General features: G+C 40.5%; 2 protein-coding genes across 2 annotated transcripts in view; one reads left to right on the top strand and one right to left on the bottom strand.

Annotated features, from left to right (window-relative positions):
• The first annotated feature begins 6,330 nt into the window (after positions 1-6,330).
• LOC117551236 (GLIPR1-like protein 1) lies at positions 6,331-14,247 on the top strand. The gene is made up of 5 exons (XM_034224013.1): positions 6,331-6,610; positions 7,807-8,055; positions 8,934-9,052; positions 12,385-12,467; positions 13,848-14,247. The coding sequence occupies exons 1-5, from the start codon at positions 6,440-6,442 to the stop codon at positions 13,994-13,996; spliced, it is 771 nt and encodes a 256-aa protein (XP_034079904.1). The 5' UTR covers positions 6,331-6,439; the 3' UTR covers positions 13,997-14,247.
• Positions 14,248-15,378: 1,131 nt separating this feature from the next.
• Positions 15,379-21,856, bottom strand: part of LOC117551228 — a 9,863-nt gene continuing 3,385 nt past the window's right edge. Inside the window, exons 3-6 of the mRNA XM_034224000.1 lie at positions 21,405-21,479; positions 21,214-21,310; positions 15,635-15,804; positions 15,379-15,387 (exon numbers count right to left, since the gene is read on the bottom strand). Coding sequence (XP_034079891.1) covers positions 15,379-15,387; positions 15,635-15,804; positions 21,214-21,310; positions 21,405-21,479 — 351 coding nt within the window. The remainder of the gene's footprint in view (positions 15,388-15,634; positions 15,805-21,213; positions 21,311-21,404; positions 21,480-21,856) is intronic.

Below are 21,856 nucleotides of genomic sequence, written 5' to 3'. Positions count from 1 at the left end.
GTGTCCCCTCTTCTTCATGTCTCTTCTACATCAACATGTGTCCCCTCTTCTTCATGTCTCTTCTACATCAACATGTGTCCCCTCTTCTCATGTCTCTTCTACATCAACATGTGTCCCCTCTTCTTCATGTCTCTTCTACATCAACATGTGTCCCCTCTTCTTCATGTCTCTTCTACATCAACATGTGTCCCCTCTTCTTCATGTCTCTTCTACATCAACATGTGTCCCCTCTTCTTCATGTCTCTTCTACATCAACATGTGTCCCCTCTTCTTCATGTCTCTTCTACATCAACATGTGTCCCCTCTTCTCCATGTCTCTTCTACATCAACATGTGTCCCCTCTTCTTCATGTCTCTTCTACATTAACATGTGTCCCCTCTTCTTCACGTCTCTTCTACATCAACATGTGTCCCCCTCTTCTTCATGTCTCTTCTACATCAACATGTGTCCCCTCTTCTTCATGTCTCTTCTACATCAACATGTGTCCCCTCTTCTTCATGTCTCTTCTACATCAACATGTGTCCCCTCTTCTTCACGTCTCTTCTACATCACCATGTGTCCCCTCTTCTTCACGTCTCTTCTACATCAACATGTGTCCCCTCTTCTTCATGTCTCTTCTACATCAACATGTGTCCCCTCTTCTTCACGTCTCTTCTACATCAACATGTGTCCCCTCTTCTTCATGTCTCTTCTACATCAACATGTGTCCCCTCTTCTTCATGTCTCTTCTACATCAACATGTGTCCCCTCTTCTTCATGTCTCTTCTACATCAACATGTGTCCCCTCTTCTTCATGTCTCTTCTACATCAACATGTGTCCCCTCTTCTTCATGTCTCTTCTACATCAACATGTGTCCCCTCTTCTTCATGTCTCTTCTACATCAACATGTGTCCCCTCTTCTTCATGTCTCTTCTACATCAACATGTGTCCCCTCTTCTTCATGTCTCTTCTCCATCAACATGTGTCCCCTCTTCTTCATGTCTCTTCTACATCAACATGTGTCCCCTCTCTTCTTCATGTCTCTTCTACATCAACATGTGTCCCCTCTTCTTCATGTCTCTTCTACATCAACATGTGTCCCCTCTTCTTCATGTCTCTTCTACATCAACATGTGTCCCCTCTTCTTCATGTCTCTTCTACATCAACATGTGTCCCCTCTTCTTCATGTCTCTTCTACATCAACATGTGTCCCCTCTTCTTCACGTCTCTTCTACATCAACATGTGTCCCCTCTTCTTCATGTCTCTTCTACATCAACATGTGTCCCCTCTTCTTCATGTCTCTTCTACATCAACATGTGTCCCCTCTTCTTCATGTCTCTTCTACATCAACATGTGTCCCCTCTGTGGAAAGAGACTCTGAAAGTCTCAGGAACAAAGATTCTCTCTCTTTTTGATCCATTTCTATAAAAACCTGTCTGAAAATGAGCTGATCAGATTTTGGCCACTTTATGATGTCATAACGATTGGCTTGTGTAACCATTAGCCAATCAGCAACCAAGGTAACCCCCCCCCCCCCCCTTATCACCTGAATCTCCTCCTAGAGCACCATTGAGTTCTTTGTAACCAAACCTCTCTCTGAGGGGCGTGGGGAGGGGCTCCTTATTTTCATCTAAAGTAACAGACAGAGAATCAGCACTTTGGAAACAGGGCTGAAACAGAGGGGATTATGGGTAATGCTGCAATGATGTGTTTGATGTTTGGAGCCAAACACTTCAGAGACATGTTTTGTATATATATGAGACCTATATTGATTAAAAACAGTATAATAGGGGACCTTTAAGTTGAATTGAAACACTATGTGAAACACGTCTGATTCCTAGTTAACATTGAAGAGCAAACGTGGAAAAAGGTTGGATAAAAAGCAGAGACTAAATGTCAGTGTGTGTGCTGTGTTCATGTATGTGTGATACATATTCGATCTATCTATCTAAAAACCCCAAAATGTGCAATCATTGCTAATTAGTCCAATGTTGTCTTTTATATGATTACATATATAAACAATCAGGGGCATTCAACACGCTTTTGATTGGTTATCAGGGTGGTGTGTTGGTATCAATGAAGTATAAGTTTTGATAATGTTATAGGTATTTATAGTTCATATTTAATTAGCACTGTATGTGGAGACATGGAGTGTTTTTCTGAAAATATCCTGGTTCTGGTGAAGCATAGAAATCTTATCTGAAAATCAAAAAGTATCAATGTAATAATATTGATACTGCTGAAACAATTTCATAACATTCATCTGTTACTTAGTAATTATTCATCTATTATCTAATATATCATTCCAATAACTTATATAGACTCGTATTGCTCTATTCCACTTTTTTGTATTACTTTTAATATACTTTAATATTGTTTTAATATTGTCTGCTTATCTGTATTATTGTGTTGCATTGTTGGAGAAGCCTGTGACCTAAGATTGTCAACGTCATAATTACTCTGTTAGTTTGACAATAAAGAACCTTGAACCTTGTATTGATGTGAGTGTAAGAGTGAGGGTGAAGGATCACACTAAGGGTTTCTTTGTTAAGTATTAATCATGTCAACAATAATAATCAATTGATGCACTTAAAAACATACTTGATACAAAACTGTTTGTGGAGTTCCTTGTTGAGCATGTGTGGAAAGGAACACAGGGATTTTAGCCTTTGCAAAAAATAAGTCTTTGCAAACTGATATTCAACTAAACATATTTAACAAAGGAAGGAATAATATCTGACATACAAGTGTTTCTTACTGTAACTTTAAAGAGGCCTTATTGAGCTTTTGGGCTGTAGTCCCAGTAGAGACTACATACTGATATACACCTGAACATCAGCAGGAGAGGACTCTTTAAAGTAGAGACACTACATACTGATATACACCTGAGCATCAGCAGGAGAGGACTCTTTAAAGTAGAGACACTACATACTGATATACACCTGAACATCAGCAGGAGAGGACTCTTTAAAGTAGAGACACTACATACTGATATACACCTGAACATCAGCAGGAGAGGACTCTTTAAAGTAGAGACTACATACTGATATACACCTGAACATCAGCAGGAGAGGACTCTTTAAAGTAGAGACTACATACTGATATACACCTGAACATCAGCAGGAGAGGACTCTTTAAAGTAGAGACACTACATACTGATATACACCTGAACATCAGCAGGAGAGGACTCTTTAAAGTAGAGACACTACATACTGATATACACCTGAACATCAGCAGGAGAGGACTCTTTAAAGTAGAGACTACATACTGATATACACCTGAACATCAGCAGGAGAGGACTCTTTAAAGTAGAGACACTACATACTGATATACACCTGAACATCAGCAGGAGAGGACTCTTTAAAGTAGAGACTACATACTGATATACACCTGAACATCAGCAGGAGAGGACTCTTTAAAGTAGAGACACTACATACTGATATACACCTGAGCATCAGCAGGAGAGGACTTTTTAAAGTAGAGACACTACATACTGATATACACCTGAACATCAGCAGGAGAGGACTCTTTAAAGTAGAGACTACATACTGATATACACCTGAACATCAGCAGGAGAGGACTCTTTAAAGTAGAGACACTACATACTGATATACACCTGAACATCAGCAGGAGAGGACTCTTTAAAGTAGAGACTACATACTGATATACACCTGAACATCAGCAGGAGAGGACTCTTTAAAGTAGAGACACTACATACTGATATACACCTGAGCATCAGCAGGAGAGGACTTTTTAAAGTAGAGACACTACATACTGATATACACCTGAACATCAGCAGGAGAGGACTCTTTAAAGTAGAGACTACATACTGATATACACCTGAACATCAGCAGGAGAGGACTCTTTAAAGTAGAGACACTACATACTGATATACACCTGAACATCAGCAGGAGAGGACTCTTAAAGTAGAGACTACATACTGATATACACCTGAACATCAGCAGGAGAGGACTCTTTAAAGTAGAGACACTACATACTGATATACACCTGAACATCAGCAGGAGAGGACTTTTTAAAGTAGAGACACTACATACTGATATACACCTGAACATCAGCAGGAGAGGACTCTTTAAAGTAGAGACTACATACTGATATACACCTGAACATCAGCAGGAGAGGACTCTTTAAAGTATAGACACTACATACTGATATACACCTGAGCATCAGCAGGAGAGGACTCTTTAAAGTAGAGACACTACATACTGATATACACCTGAACATCAGCAGGAGAGGACTCTTTAAAGTAGAGACTACATACTGATATACACCTGAACATCAGCAGGAGAGGACTTTTTAAAGTAGAGACACTACATACCGATATACACCTGAGCATCAGCAGGAGAGGACTCTTTAAAGTAGAGACTACATACTGATATACACCTGAACATCAGCAGGAGAGGACTCTTTAAAGTAGAGACACTACATACTGATATACACCTGAACATCAGCAGGAGAGGACTCTTTAAAGTAGAGACTACATACTGATATACACCTGAACATCAGCAGGAGAGGACTTTTTAAAGTAGAGACTACATACTGATATACACCTGAACATCAGCAGGAGAGGACTCTTTAAAGTAGAGACTACATACTGATATACACCTGAACATCAGCAGAGAGGACTCTTTAAAGTAGAGACACTACATACTGATATACACCTGAACATCAGCAGGAGAGGACTCTTTAAAGTAGAGACTACATACTGATATACACCTGAACATCAGCAGGAGAGGACTTTTTAAAGTAGAGACTACATACTGATATACACCTGAACATCAGCAGGAGAGGACTCTTTAAAGTAGAGACTACATACTGATATACACCTGAACATCAGCAGAGAGGACTCTTTAAAGTAGAGACTCTACATACTGATATACACCTGAACATCAGCAGGAGAGGACTCTTTAAAGTAGAGACACTACACACTGATATACACCTGAACATCAGCAGGAGAGGACTCTTTAAAGTAGAGACACTACATACTGATATACACCTGAGCATCAGCAGAGAGGACTCTTTAAAGTAGAGACACTACATACTGATATACACCTGAACATCAGCAGGAGAGGACTCTTTAAAGTAGAGACACTACATACTGATATACACCTGAACATCAGTAGGAGAGGACTCTTTAAAGTAGAGACACTACATACTGATATACACCTGAACATCAGCAGGAGAGGACTCTTTAAAGTAGAGACACTACATACTGATATACACCTGAACATCAGCAGGAGAGGACTCTTTAAAGTAGAGACAACTACATACTGATATACACCTGAACATCAGCAGGAGAGGACTCTTTAAAGTAGAGACACTACCATACTGATATACACCTGAACATCAGCAGGAGAGGACTCTTTAAAGTAGAGACACTACCTACTGATATACACCTGAACATCAGCAGGAGAGGACTCTTTAAAGTAGAGACACTACATACTGATATACACCTGAACATCAGCAGGAGAGGACTCTTTAAAGTAGAGACACTCCATACTGATATACACCTGAACATCAGCAAGAGAGGACTCTTTAAAGTAGAGACACCACATACTGATATACACCTGAACATCAGCAGGAGAGGACTCTTTAAAGTAGAGACACTACATACTGATATACACCTGAACATCAGCAGGAGAGGACTCTTTAAGTAGAGACACTACATACTGATATACACCTGAACATCAGCAGGAGAGACTCTTTAAAGTAGATACACTACATACTGATATACACCTGAACATCAGCAGGAGAGGACTCTTTAAAGTAGAGACACTACATACTGATATACACCTGAACATCAGCAGGAGAGGACTCTTTAAAATAGAGACACTACATACTGATATACACCTGAACATCAGCAGGAGAGGGACTCTTTAAAGTAGAGACACTACATACTGATATACACCTGAACATCAGCAGGAGAGGACTCTTTAAAATAGAGACACTACATACTGATATACACTGAACATCAGCAGGAGAGGACTCTTTAAAAGTAGAGACACTACCTACTGATATACACCTGAACATCAGCAGGAGAGGACTCTTTAAAGTAGAGACACTACATACGGATATACACCTGAACATCAGCAGGAGAGGACTCTTTAAGTAGAGACACTACATACTGATATACACCTGAACATCAGCAGGAGAGGACTCTTTAAAGTAGAGGTCCACAGGGTCGTTTTTTTTTACATATAAGAAGGCAAATCATAAGTTAAACTCGCGTAGAAATAATGCTTTCATACAATGGACATTTAGCGTTTCTCTGCCTCTTTACATCACACTCACTGTAGTACCTTTTTTTTGCTCATGGTGTGAGTTGCAGATGTTTACCGCTGCTCAGAAACATTCTTCCTGTTCCTCTTGAGTGTTCATTTCCTGTTTTACTTCCTTTCAAAAACCACACACTCTGCCTGGAGCGTTTGCTTCTTCTCAGCATGGCGAGGGTGGTGCAGATGTTCCTGTGGGCCTGGATTATTAAACACTCAAGGGTGTGTTCGGACTCACTTCCAGAAAACACTTCAAAGAGGTTTGTTATTGAATGTTTGGAGGAACACAACAGGGCGCGGTCAACCGTCAATCCACCTGCACGTGACATGCTGTTCATGGTAGGCATCATTGGTATTTAATTATCATCTGTCTCACACGGATGACTAACTGACAGACGTGCAGTGATTAAATGAAGTCATCGACACCTCAAAGACAAAGTTAACCTCCATAAGGGTAGACAATTAAGCTCTAAATCAGTGGTGGAAAGTAACTAAGTACATTTAATCAACGGAGGTACTTGTACTTCACCCGGGCATTTTCATTTTGTACTACTGTGTACTCCACTACATTTTGGCAGCCAATTTTGCACTTTTTACTCCACCTAATTTATTCTACAGATTGATGTAAGTTACTTTATAAATTCAGCTTTTCAAATATGATGATTTGGTATAGATTTAAGTAAAAAGGGAGACCAAGCTTAGTGATGGAGTCGTGAGAGAAGGTTGGGATGGTCGTTACTTTCAAAATGCACCTGTGGTCAGAAAGAGATTACTACAAATGAGTTGTGAAAGCACTTTGATGGAGAAGTCATGTGATAAGTTCCTCATTATTGAACAATAACCCAGTAAATCCACAACATACATTATGATCATTTCACACTCAATGGTTGCCCGTTTTATTCTTTTGATGTTGTTGTTTTCCCAGTAGACTTGTGTCGTAAGTATAGATGTTATAATGGTTGGATGGGGGAAGCGTGTACAGTAGCAACATGGGAAAAGTGGCAATGTTAAGCATATTAAAAACAGACAGATCAGTGTGTGGTTTTGCACTAATGTCCCACAATGCAATCATGAAAGTGTTCTCAAAGCTGGTAAAGGTGCAGCTAGTTTGAAGTACTTTGTATACTGCAGAGCTTGTGGATTTACTCCAGGTGGAACTAAAGTCTGATTTAACACTTGATTAGATTGCACATCATTCATCCACATCTGTAAAGTAACTGAAGGTATTAAATACATGTAGTGGAGTAAAAGTACACCATCTACCTCTGAGATGTAGTGGAGTAGAAGTACAGAGTAGCATAACATGGAGATACTTGAGTGAAGACAAGTATCAAATTGTAATTAAATACAGTACTTGAGCAAATCTACTTAGTTACTTCCAACCTCTGCTTGTTTTGGGGCCGTTTTTAAATCCTGGACAAATTGAGAGTAAGTGAGAAGATGATATTATGTTATTTAGTTATTTAGCCTAAGCTTTATGGAGCTAAATAAGTGTCTGATTGAGAGGAAGCTGCTTTATATTCTCTGTGTATCAGACGTGGGACGAGGGTCTTGCCATCACTGCAGCAGCGTGGGCGAGGAACTGTTTGTTTGAACACAACGTAGACCTCAAAGATGTCCGCCGTATGCATGCTACCTTCTCCTCTGTGGGAGAAAACCTCTGGGCTGGATCCCCCGCGTCACATTTCAACGTGAAGAGTGCAATCAAAAGTTGGGTGGATGAAGTACACAAATACAACTTTCATCAAAACAGCTGCTCAGGCGTCTGTGGCCACTACACACAGGTATATTCAATATATATATTACAGTGGTATAATGTACTGTACTTAAATACAACATGTAGGTACTTTGTTACTTTATATTACATATTTAGGTACTAGTTACTTTGCAGATGTAGGTAATAATAGAAAATATAAATCCACACACAATATTATATATTATTATAGGCTACCCAGTAGTGTGTAAAGTAATTCAAATAAACCCCACCTTTATTAAGTGCAACATTTAAGGGAAGAACAAATGAATGCACAAATAATTTGTATAAAATCAATCAAATAATTAAAAGATAACTGGTGCTTAAAATGGACCAATCTGCACAATGACTACTTTTACTTTGGTACTTTAAGTATATTTTGATGAGAATACTTTTGTATTTTTACTTAAGTAACATTTTGAACACATACTTTTATTTATAACAGAGTATTCCTACACTCTGGTACTTCTACTTTTACTCAATTACAAGATCTGAGTACTTCTATTTTTACTCAAGTGCAAGATCTGAGTACTTCTCCCACCTCTACTGGCTGCTATCTCTTATTTAGACTATTCAAATACTGTAACACAATCTTTAAAAACTGTGCAATATATACTTTTATTTTCACTGTCCGGCTGCTATCACACTATTTCTACATGCTACACTTATTTTAATAATACTGTTACTTCACCTTCTCCCATATTGTATGCATGCCTCTCTAACAAATACATGTCCCCTCTTTAGGACTAATGAAGTATTGTGATGTGCACACTTCTGTCGAAACAAAGATCGTTCCTTTTGGGGAAATGTTTTTCAAGAGATCTCATGAGGCAACAAGCAAAGAGGAACTGATCGTGATGTTTTTATATTTAGTCACACATTTGAACCCTTTGCTCGGATGTCCTTCAGGTTGTGTGGGCGAGCAGCTACAAGGTTGGCTGTGCCGTGCAGCTGTGCCCGAACGGAGTCGAACGCACAAGCTTTGCTTCTAGAGAGGGGGCTATCTTTGTGTGCAACTATGCCACTGCGTAAGTACACACAGACCTACCGTTGAAATCACTCCAACAGTGGTATTTATAAAGAGAAACCCCTATCCTGTAGTGTATGTGTGCATGTAAATGGTCTACTAACGCCAAAATCCCAACATTTCCGGAACATAGCAACATCACTATGTAACACTCGTGCTTCAACACATTGTGCGTGATGGGCTAAGGGGCGGGACATCTCTAAGAGGTTGACCAATCACAACAGAGCCGGTCAGCTAACCAATCAGAGCAGACGGGGCTCTGGTTTCAGACAGAGGGTGAAAAGAGGTGCTGCAGCACAGGCAGTATGAGAACAATAAAGAGCTTTTTGAACATTAAAGCATGGAGACACTACATACTGATATACACCTGAACATCAGCAGGAGAGCACTCTTTAAAGTAGAGACACTACATACTGATATACACCTGAACATCAGCAGGAGAGGACTCTTTAAAGTAGAGACACTACATACTGATATACACCTGAACATCAGCAGGAGAGGACTCTTTAAAGTAGAGACACTACATACTGATATACACCTGAGCATCAGCAGGAGAGGACTCTTTAAAGTAGAGACACTACATACTGATATACACCTGAACATCAGCAGGAGAGGACTCTTTAAAGTAGAGACACTACATACTGATATACACCTGAACATCAGCAGGAGAGGACTCTTTAAAGTAGAGACACTACATACTGATATACACCTGAACATCAGCAGGAGAGGACTCTTTAAAGTAGAGACAGTACATACTGATATACACCTGAACATCAGCAGGAGAGGACTCTTTAAAGTAGAGACACTACCTACTGATATACACCTGAAACATCAGCAGGAGAGGACTCTTTAAAGTAGAGACACTACCTACTGATATACACCTGAACATCAGCAGGAGAGGACTCTTTAAAGTAGAGACACTACGTACTGATATGCACCTGAACATCAGCAGGAGAGGACTCTTTAAAGTAGAGACACTACATACTGATATACACCTGAACATCAGCAGGAGAGGACTCTTTTAAAGTAGAGACACTACATACTGATATACACCTGAACATCAGCAGGAGAGGACTCTTTAAAGTAGAGACACTACATACTGATATACACCTGAACATCAGCAGGAGAGGACTCTTTAAAGTAGAGACAGTACATACTGATATACACCTGAACATCAGCAGGAGAGGACTCTTTAAAGTAGAGACACTACCTACTGATATACACCTGAACATCAGCAGGAGAGGACTCTTTAAAGTAGAGACACTACATACTGATATACACCTGAACATCAGCAGGAGAGAACTCTTTAAAGTAGAGACAGTACATACTGATATACACCTGAACATCAGCAGGAGAGGACTCTTTAAAGTAGAGACACTACATACTGATATACACCTGAACATCAGCAGGAGAGGACTCTTTAAAGTAGAGACACTACCTACTGATATTACACCTGAACATCAGCAGGAGAGGACTCTTTAAAGTAGAGACACTACATACTGATATACACCTGAACATCAGCAGGAGAGGACTCTTTAAAGTAGAGACAGTACATACTGATATACACCTGAACAATCAGCAGGAGAGGACTCTTTAAAGTAGAGACACTACCTACTGATATACACCTGAACATCAGCAGGAGAGGACTCTTTAAAGTAGAGACACTACCTACTGATATACACCTGAACATCAGCAGGAGAGGACTCTTTAAAGTAGAGACACTACGTACTGATATGCACCTGAACATCAGCAGGAGAGGACTCTTTAAAGTAGAGACACTACATACTGATATACACCTGAACATCAGCAGGAGAGGACTCTTTAAAGTAGAGACACTACATACTGATATACACCTGAACATCAGCAGGAGAGGACTCTTTAAAGTAGAGACACTACATACTGATATACAACCTGAACATCAGCAGGAGAGGACTCTTTAAAGTAGAGACTCTACATACTGATATACACCTGGACATCAGCAGGAGAGGACTCTTTAAAGTAGAGACACTACATACTGATATACACCTGAACATCAGCAGGAGAGGACTCTTTAAAGTAGAGACACTACATACTGATATACACCTGAACATCAGCAGGAGAGGACGCTTTAAAGTAGAGACACTACATACTGATATACACCTGAACATCAGCAGGAGAGGACTCTTTAAAGTAGAGACACTACATACTGATATACACCTGAACATCAGCAGGAGAGGACTCTTTAAAGTAGAGACACTACATACTGATATACACCTGAACATCAGCAGGAGAGGACTCTTTAAAGTAGAGACACTACATACTGATATACACCTGAACATCAGCAGGAGAGGACTCTTTAAAGTAGAGACACTACATACTGATATACACCTGAACATCAGCAGGAGAGGACGCTTTAAAGTAGAGACACTACATACTGATATACACCTGAACATCAGCAGGAGAGGACTCTTTAAAGTAGAGACACTACATACTGATATACACCTGAACATCAGCAGGAGAGGACTCTTTAAAGTAGAGACACTACATACTGATATACACCTGAACATCAGCAGGAGAGGACTCTTTAAAGTAGAGACACTACATACTGATATACACCTGAACATCAGCAGGAGAGGACTCTTTAAAGTAGAGACACTACATACTGATATACACCTGAACATCAGCAGGAGAGGACTCTTTAAAGTAGAGGCACTACATACTGATATACACCTGAACATCAGCAGGAGAGGACTCTTTAAAGTGGAGACACTACATACTGATATACACCTGAACATCAGCAGGAGAGGACTCTTTAAAGTAGAGGCACTACATACTGATATACACCTGCACATCAGCAGGAGAGGACTCTTTAAAGTGGAGACACTACATACTGATATACACCTGAACATCAGCAGGATACGTCCTCTTGTTAATCATAATCTATACAAAGTGTTTTTTCAACTTGGGTATTTTCCTTCATACCTCTCAACATTGCTCTCAGGGTGTTTGAGGATGTGGTTAAGCATCCGCTCTGGTGCCCTGTTTACAAAGGAAGGTGTCCACTTGCTGAAGCAGTGACTTGTTTTTAAAAGAGTCTATTTGTCGATCATTTGTAAAGTTTTAAGGATGAACCAATGGGCTCGAGACTGAGAGCTCATTACAGAAATCAGAAAGTATTGAGAGATGGACTAAATTATTTTGGTCTTTTCATGGGAACATTGTACATTTCTAGACGTATCATTAATGTATATTGTAATTAGTTTATGTTAAGTGTCTTGGCCCCTATTCTGAAGCTTTGTAGAGTTTATCAGGCTGTCACATTTCACACCTCACCATTGTGTCTCATCTGTGCAGGGGTAATTTTAACGGGAGGAAACCCTATAGTCCAGGGTCCAGCTGCTCGGGATGTAATGGCACCTGTGTGGACAATCTCTGCCGTAAGTATCCACGTTTAGTGATGCAAAAAGTACTTAATATTCTCCTTTTGAATTAGGTTTTTAGTAACAGATCACCAACAAATGTGTACCTTTTTATAGTATATATACGGAGTGAATGTATATACCCGGGGTGTTTCTCAATGTCGAGTACGCTTGCTTGGTAGCACATGTCTTCCGAGTCACTTGCTTCAGAAGCGAGGCAAGAATACTTCCTGGCATTCGGAAAACTGTGGGTGTTTCTCAATGTCGAGGAAGGCTGCTCCAGAGCCACTATTTCAAGCATACTACGTAATCGAGTGCCGTCGAAGTACTGTTCGAATCCAATGTCCAGCATAGGCCTACTTGGAATTCTTCAGAGCCCAGCGTACTTCGTTTGGAGAAATTTCGAGGCTGCACATGTGTAGACTCCGCGGTCTTAAAATCCCCACAATGCTTTGCGCACGGACCAATTTCCCCAAATCTGTGGCGGAAAATGTAAGGCGGGGCCTCTCATATGACGCACACCTGCACACTTGCTGCACATTATCCCGCTTATTACATGGCCACATTCAGGGGCGGTTCTAGAGGGGCCAGTGCCCCCCTAACACTGACTTTGGACCCCCCCTGTGGCCCCCCTAAAAATGAAAAAAAAACAAAAACGATTTCTTGGCTGACGGAATAGGCGGAAGTAACGATATTTGTCATTCTAGTCGGACCCATTAGAGCAGGGGTCTCCAACACGTCGATCACGAGCTACCGGTATCTCGCAAGCCCCCACTTTACAAATATGTTATATTTTTTTAACGCAAGCCGTCATCGCCACGGAGGAGCACACAGCCTCTGTGAGCGAGTGAGACAGAGAGAGTGAGAGAGCGAGAGAGCACACCTTTATCTATTTAATGTGTTGTAAAAAATAAAGAAATCATTCCAATCTGTAGGCTACTATAGGACAGTAGAAGAAAAAAAACGATTTGAAAGGGGAGTGATTAGTAAAATATGCATAAATAAAAAGAAAGAATACTATAGGTAACATAACATAAGAATGAACAAGTTTAAATGATTTGTTATTGGTTGTGATCATATTCTAAAGATTTTTTGATTATTGAAAAGTATACAGCTCCCTTTCATCTGAGTGTTGAGAGTCGTTGCTTGCTTTAAAAGCAGCACAATTCATGATGTCAAACCTTGGAAAGTATCTAGATATCCCCTGCCCTAATGCCAAAGTAACTGGCAAACTGAATATGTGTCGCTGTTTGATGTCTATGTCTGGACCGCTATATAGTTGTTTATTTCTGGCCCCTCTTCTAAAGCTTCCTATAGCTCATTAGGATGTCCCATTTCACGTGTCTCCATTGTCTGTTTTATTGATTAATAATAATCATATTTAATATGTGCTCTCAGGTTACAGATGGACCCCAGATTGGGATCCGGCTACTTCTAACAGCGACTACGTTCCCGTTTTAATCGTCCGCCCTCTTGCACTCGTCGTCACCTTCATCGCTGCATTCGCTGTGCACCACTTCTATCCAAATGTCTTCTTCTACGAGTAAAACCACTGTGGTGTTCATGGTCTTATTTATTAAAGGGCTCAGATCGGGGGTGTCAAATGTACGGCGGTTACTTTGCAAAGTGTAAAAAAGGTGGGAGAAGTACTCAGATCTTGTACTTGAGTAAAAGTAGAAGTACTCAGATCTTGTACTTGAGTAAAAGTAGAAGTACTCAGATCTTGTACTTGAGTAAAAGTAGAAGTACCAGAGTGTCGGAATACTCTGTTACAGTAAAAGTCCTGCATTCAAAATGTTCCTCAAGTAAAAGTAGAAAAGTATTCTCATCTAAATATAGTGAAAGTAGCGACAGTTAAAGTAGTCGTTGTGCAGATTGATCCATTTCAGAATAATATATATGATATGTTTTATAATGATTGATCATTAAAGTGTTCTCAAAGCTGGTAAAGGTGCAGCTAGTTTGAATGACTTTGTATACTGCAGGGTAGCTGGTGGATTTACTCCAGGTGGAACTAAAGTCTGATTTAACACTTGGTTATATTTCACATCATTCATCCACATCTGTAGAGTAACTGAAGGTATTAAATACATGTAGTGGAGTAAAAGTACAAAGTAGCATACAATGGAAATACCCAACTGAAAGTACCTAAACATTTTACTTAAGTACAGTACTTGAGTAAATCTACGTAGTTACTTTACACCTCTGAAAAGGTGGGATATCTACCCCTTCTTCCCTAACAGTTCCCACTCAAGTTTGCATGGTTCAGGATTGATACACAGATGTGGAAATGAATGTAAAAAGTTCTAGATCTTCAGTTGTTTTGATCATAAAGTTAAATACTATATAGTGTTCAGTTCCAGATATCGATGACTACATGTTTTTGTAGATACACTGAGTAATGAGTAAATGATAATCAGAGGTATTAAACTGTTGAAATTCAACTTATTTAGTTATTATAGGTTTTCATGCTATGATTTTACTGCTTATGTGGCCACTTTAGATCAAATTTGGCGGCACAGGGTCCTTGAAATAAGTTAAACACCCTTGACTTAGTTGAAGATGGAGCTAATTTACACCGTGTTTTTCTATATTCAATCTTTTAAGACTTGTGAATGCATTTAACCTGCTTACCTCTTTAAAAGGGACACTGCTTGCCATAGATTTCATCCATCAGACTCGCATGTTTTGGAGGGAAACTAAAGTAAACAGCCAATAACTCCTCACTGCAATGTTGGTGGATCGAGCTGAAGGAATTTGTATAATCGTGATATTTATGACCGTATTTCCTTATGTTCGCACCACCATACACCAAAGCAAATCCCTTGTATGTGTAAACCATAGACTGTATATATAAAAGTGTAAACGCAGTAACAATAAACCCGATTCTGATTAAAAACATGTCTTTATTTTTACATTTCCATCAGTTTCAATCTGCCTGAACACACATAGGGAAGTAGAGCAGTACGTTTTTTACACCTATACAAAACCAGGAACTGTATGAGAAAGAAAAAAAGGAAATGTTTGCTCTCACACATCTCTCTCTTCGACTGAGAATTGGTCTCGATTAGTAATACGAACAGGAAATCCTTATTACAAAAGTAGCTCGAAATATTTCTCGGTATTTAGAGTCGTTCAGAAACGTCCATTGATCCAAACACACACACACTTTGTGTACTCCTTGCCTGTGTGAGTGTGTGGTTAGCGTTTCTTTTTTTTTTGCCTCTTTGCTTTTTGTTCATGTTGCCACTGGGGGGGGGCGCTGGGTTCACTGGTGGAGCCCCCAGTCTCTTAGTTTTGGCTTTTTTCACTTTCTCCTTTAAGGCCTCGATGTCCAGCTTTCCTTCTGTAGAAACTGTGGCAAAAACAAAGGAGAGGTTAGCAGGTGGCAAAGTGTGTTATATGTAAGGGATAATGTGCAGCGACGCGGTCATTATGGGGAAAAGAACACACCGACAGGCTGATCAGGAGCCCGACGCGAAGCGGAGGGATCTAGATCGGCATGAAGGTGTTTCTTTTCCCCATAATGACCAAGTCCGCTGCACATTATCCCGCATGGCCACATTCTCAACAAAGTAACGTTATGACTCCCAAATATTACTTGAAATGCTTTTATGGATTTAGAAAATTATTTTATTGATTTAAAAAACAGTTGTATTGATTTAAATTGACATGCATCCGCTAAGAAAAATAGTCCGTTGTTACTGTTTGAACTAACGTAGCAACGGCAGGAACGGCTTCGATAGCGTTTTTGAGGAGCTTTTTGATTACAGATTTGAAAACATCGCTCCTTGCTTTAAAAGTAGCACAATTCATTAAGTCAAACCTTGGAAAGTATCTAGATATCCCTGCCCTAATGCCAAAGTAACTGCACACTGAATATGTGTCCCCGTTTGATGTCTATGTCTGGACCGCTGCGTAAAAAGGAGGGTTTCTGCCCCGTTACTTCTGCGCTGATTTTCATGTCCAGTTCGAAAAGCAAACTGCATGCAGTTTGCTTTTCGGCCCAACTGTATACAGTTAAATCGACCGGACTTCTTTCTGAAGATGTGAGCGTCCTTAACAACGGTCAATAAGTCCTTGACAGCAGTCTGTCTGTTCGGTATTAACAACGTGTCACGTGTTCTGAATTGACCAATCAGAATCGAGTATTCAACTAAGCCATGTAATAAATCGTGATAAAGAAGGTCACCTATTATCCACTTCTTCATGTCTCTTCTACATCAACATGTGTCCCCTCTTCTTCATGTCTTTTCTACATCAACATGTGTCCCCTCTTCTTCATGTCTCTTCTACATCAACATGTGTCCCCTCTTCTTCATGTCTCTTCTACATCAACATGTGTCCCCTCTTCTTCATGTCTCTTCTACATCAACATGTGTCCCCTCTTCTTCATGTCTCTTCTACATCAACATGTGTCCCCTCTTCTTCATGTCTCTTCTACATCAACATGTGTCCCCTCTTCTTCATGTCTCTTCTACATCAACATGTGTCCCCTCTTCTTCATGTCTCTTCTACATCAACATGTGTCCCCTCTTCTTCATGTCTCTTCTACATCAACATGTGTCCCCTCTTCTTCATGTCTCTTCTACATCAACATGTGTCCCCTCTTCTTCATGTCTCTTCTACATCAACATGTGTCCCCTCTTCTTCATGTCTCTTCTACATCAACATGTGTCCCCTCTTCTTCATGTCTCTTCTACATCAACATGTGTCCCCTCTTCTTCATGTCTCTTCTACATCAACATGTGTCCCCTCTTCTTCATGTCTCTTCTATCAACAGTGTCCCCTCTTCTTCATGTCTCTTCTACATCAACATGTGTCCCCTCTTCTTCATGTCTCTTCTACATCAACATGTGTCCCCTCTTCTTGATGTCTCTTCTACATCAACATGTGTCCCCTCTTCTTCATGTCTCTTCTACATCAACATGTGTCCCCTCTTCTTCATGTCTCTTCTACATCAACATGTGTCCCCTCTTCTTCATGTCTCTTCTACATCAACATGTGTCCCCTCTTCTCATGTCTCTTCTACATCAACATGTGTCCCCTTTCTTCTTCATGTCTCTTCTACATCAACATGTGTCCCCTCTTCTTCAGTCTCTTCTACATCAACATGTGTCCCCTCTTCTTCATGTCTCTTCTACATCAACATGTGTCCCCTCTTCTTCATGTCTCTTCTACATCAACATGTGTCCCCTCTTCTTCATGTCTCTTCTACATCAACATGTGTCCCCTCTTCTTCATGTCTCTTCTACATCAACATGTGTCCCCTCTTCTTCATGTCTCTCTCTACATCAACATGTGTCCCCTCTTCTTCATGTCTCTTCTACATCAACATGTGTCCCTCTTCTTCATGTCTCTTCTACATCAACATGTGTCCCCTCTTCTTCATGTCTCTCTACATCAACATGTGTCCCCTCTTCTTCATGTCTCTTCTACATCAACATGTGTCCCCTCTTCTTCATGTCTCTTCTACATCAACATGTGTCCCCTCTTCTTCATGTCTCTTCTACATCAACATGTGTCCCCTCTTCTTCATGTCTCTTCTACATCAACATGTGTCCCCTCTTCTTCATGTCTCTTCTACATCAACATGTGTCCCCTCTTCTTCATGTCTCTTCTACATCAACATGTGTCCCCTCTTCTTCATGTCTCTTCTACATCAACATGTGTCCCCTCTTCTTCATGTCTCTTCTACATCAACATGTGTCCCCTCTTCTTCATGTCTCTTCTCTACATCAACATGTGTCCCCTCTTCTTCATGTCTCTTCTACATCAACATGTGTCCCCTCTTCTTCATGTCTCTTCTACATCAACATGTGTCCCCTCTTCTTCATGTCTCTTCTACATCAACATGTGTCCCCTCTTCTTCATGTCTCTTCTACATCAACATGTGTCCCCTCTTCTTCATGTCTCTTCTACATCAACATGTGTCCCCTCTTCTTCATGTCTCTTCTACATCAACATGTGTCCCCTCTTCTTCATGTCTCTTCTACATCAACATGTGTCCCCTCTTCTTCATGTCTCTTCTACATCAACAGTGTCCCCTCTTCTTCATGTCTCTTCTACATCAACATGTGTCCCCTCTTCTTCATGTCTCTTCTACATCAACATGTGTCCCCTCTTCTTCATGTCTCTTCTACATCAACATGTGTCCCCTCTTCTTCATGTCTCTTCTACATCAACATGTGTCCCCTCTTCTCATGTCTCTTCTACATCAACATGTGTCCCCTCTTCTTCATGTCTCTTCTACATCAACATGTGTCCCCTCTTTCTTCATGTCTCTTCTACATCAACATGTGTCCCTCTTCTTCATGTCTCTTCTACATCAACATGTGTCCCCCTCTTCATGTCTCTTCTACATCAACATGTGTCCCCTCTTCTTCATGTCTCTTCTACATCAACATGTGTCCCCTCTTCTTCATGTCTCTTCTACATCAACATGTGTCCCCTCTTCTCATGTCTCTTCTACATCAACATGTGTCCCCTCTTCTTCATGTCTCTTCTACATCAACATGTGTCCCCTCTTCTTCATGTCTCTTCTACATCAACATGTGTCCCCTCTCTCTTCATGTCTCTTCTACATCAACATGTGTCCCCTCTTCTTCATGTCTCTTCTACATCAACATGTGTCCCCTCTTCTTCATGTCTCTTCTACATCAACATGTGTCCCCTCTTCTTCATGTCTCTTCTACATCAACATGTGTCCCCTCTCTTCATGTCTCTTCTACATCAACATGTGTCCCCTCTTCTTCATGTCTCTTCTACATCAACATGTGTCCCCTCTTCTTCATGTCTCTTCTACATCATCAACATGTGTCCCCTCTGTGGAAGAGACTCTGAAAGTTTCAGGAACAAAGATTCTCTCTCTTTTTGATCCATTTCTATAAAAACCTGTCTGAAAATGAGCTGATCAGATTTTGGCCACTTTGTGATGTCATAACGATGTTTTGTCTTGTGTAACCATTAGCCAATCAGCAACCAAGGTAACCCCCCCTTATCACCTGAATCTCCTCCTAGAGCACCATTGAGTTCTTTGTAACCAAACCTCTCTCAGAGGGGCGTGGCCAGCAGCAGCTCATTAGCATTTAAAGCTACAGACACAGAATCAGCACTTTTGAAACAGGGCTGAAACAGAGGGGATTATGGGATGCTGCAATGATCTGTTTTGGTGTTTTAAAACACTTAGAGACATGTTTTGTATATATCTGAGACCTATATATTGTTGAAAAACAGTATACTAGGGGACCTTTAACTCAGTAACTAAATGCTCTTTATGAAACCACATAGTAAGAGAGATGTCCCGTCCCTTAGCCTATGATGTACAATGAGCGCTAACCAATAGAGGCGTGAGTGTTGTATAGTGGTGGATTTTAGCCTTTACAGACCATTTACATGCACTAAAACCTATATAACACTACAGGAAAGGGAAAACCCACAACAGCAGAATAGCAGCACCTCTTTAAAAACGTCTAGAGACGGGGTGGTAAGGACGACCTCATTGTAGGGCTGTGCAATTAATCGTATTTTAATCGCGATTACGATTATGGCTTGCGACGATTATGAAAACAGCATAATTGACAAAATACGATTATTTTGCTGGGTGCGCTTTCGCCCCACCCTAAAAGCCCACTCGGCCACGTGGGAGTGACATGTGTTGTGAGTGTTCAGCGCGAGTGAAGATGTCAGAACAAGAGCAGCTACTCGTTAAAAAGAAGGGTAAAACTATTTCCACTATTTGCAAGTAGCCTACTTTGTCATTACATTCCACATCGCTAAAGATATGTGCCCAGTTAGCACTGTTAGCAACCAGGGCTTTAAGCAACTTGTCAACACGTTGGACAAGCGTTACGCGATGCCGTCTCGGTATTATTTCAGCAGGTCTGCGCTGCCTGCACTATATGACAAATTTCGTGGGGAAGTTGAGAGAGATGTGGCTTCAGCTGACTACTTTGCGACCACAACAGACCTATGGTCTAGCCCAGGGGTGCCCAACCAGTCGATCGCGAGATGTGTCTAAAAATAGAACAACAATATTCTGTTTTATCGTTAATGTCCTGTAACATAATCTTCCTGTGCCAGAATAATGCACTTGAACATATCAAAGCTTTGTGATTGGCCGGCGTCACTCCATGTGTCGGGGCGTGGCTGAGGGTCTTCAGTACAGGTGGCAATATCGTCACCTGCCTGCGCTCATCTCTGAAACCAGACCATGTAACAGGCTGGTGTTTTCTTGCAAAACATCTTTAAGAGATGACATGAGCAGCCCTACCAGCATTTGCCATGGTGGCCTAAACATTTTTATTTTGGTCTTAAATTGTAGTTCAACATTTATTTCCTGTTACTTCTCTGGACCATGACGGTTGGCCAGCCTTCAACGTTTAACTGAGTGGAATATGTTGAATATGTTTTACCAACATGTTGGCTATATGTTAAGGAGTGTTCAGTAGGTTGTGACATTGCACTGCAACATGTTTGATTTCATTTATTTTGGTCTAATTCATTTTTATTTATCATATTAATAATATATGTTTAGTATGGTTTTGGAAGTGCGCTCCAACATATTTGTTCATCTTGTTTATTGGTCAAATATTATTTGTTTTAAAGTTCAATAAATGGTCAATGAATAATCGTCAAAATAATCGTGATATCAATTATTGACCCAAATAATCGTGATTATGATTTTGCCATAATCGCACAGCCCTACCTCATTGTGTATCCTGATGTCTGGATATATAAGATATACAATAAGATGTGTTCCTACCTTTAGCTGATTTCTTCATCAAGGGCTTCTCTTTAGGAGGAATGAAAGCCTTGTTACGCTCTTCCTGCTTCTTGGTCAGCGCCTCGGCTTGTTTCACCTGAGAAAGAGAATAAAGACAGTCAGGTAAGGATTGTTTAACTACATCACGCTAATTAAGATGCTCCTCCACCAGCAGAGGTGAATCCACTCACCTTGACCTCCTCCATCTTCTTCCTCTTCTTCACACTTTCACGCAGGAACTCTCCGGTGGCCAGCTCCTTGTCGACCTACAGGAATCAATGTTAAGTAAAGAGTCTCAATAACAGGGTTTAAACAGGGAGAACGTTCCTCTTTTTCACGTCCGGTTATATAAAGTAAGATCCAAAAGATCATTAACATGCCGGCTTTTTATGTAGTTATTTATAACATGTCATTTTAAATGATCACGAGTGATACTACTACTGCTGCTACTACAACTAATACAACTACCACTACCATCACCACTACTACTACTACTGCTACTACTACAACCACTACTACTACTACTACTACTGCTACTACTACAACCACTACTACTACTCTACTGCTACTTACAACTAATACAACTACCATCACCATCACTACTACTACTGCTGATACTACTACCACTACCACTACCATCACT

This window comes from Gymnodraco acuticeps, unplaced genomic scaffold, assembly GCF_902827175.1.
Source record: "Gymnodraco acuticeps unplaced genomic scaffold, fGymAcu1.1, whole genome shotgun sequence".
Lineage (NCBI taxonomy): Eukaryota > Metazoa > Chordata > Actinopteri > Perciformes > Bathydraconidae > Gymnodraco > Gymnodraco acuticeps.
Note: the sequence above shows the minus strand (reverse complement) of the source record. Positions and strands in the feature narration are given on the sequence as shown.

Coding starts and splice junctions, on each gene's coding strand:
- LOC117551236 (XM_034224013.1), top strand. CDS start 6,440: ATGGCGAGGGTGGTGCAGATGTTCCTGTGGGCCTGGATTATTAAACAC. Junction 6,611..7,806: donor CACGTGACATGCTGTTCATG/GTAGGCATCATT, acceptor TCTGTGTATCAG/ACGTGGGACGAGGGTCTTGC. Junction 8,056..8,933: donor TCTGTGGCCACTACACACAG/GTATATTCAATA, acceptor GATGTCCTTCAG/GTTGTGTGGGCGAGCAGCTA.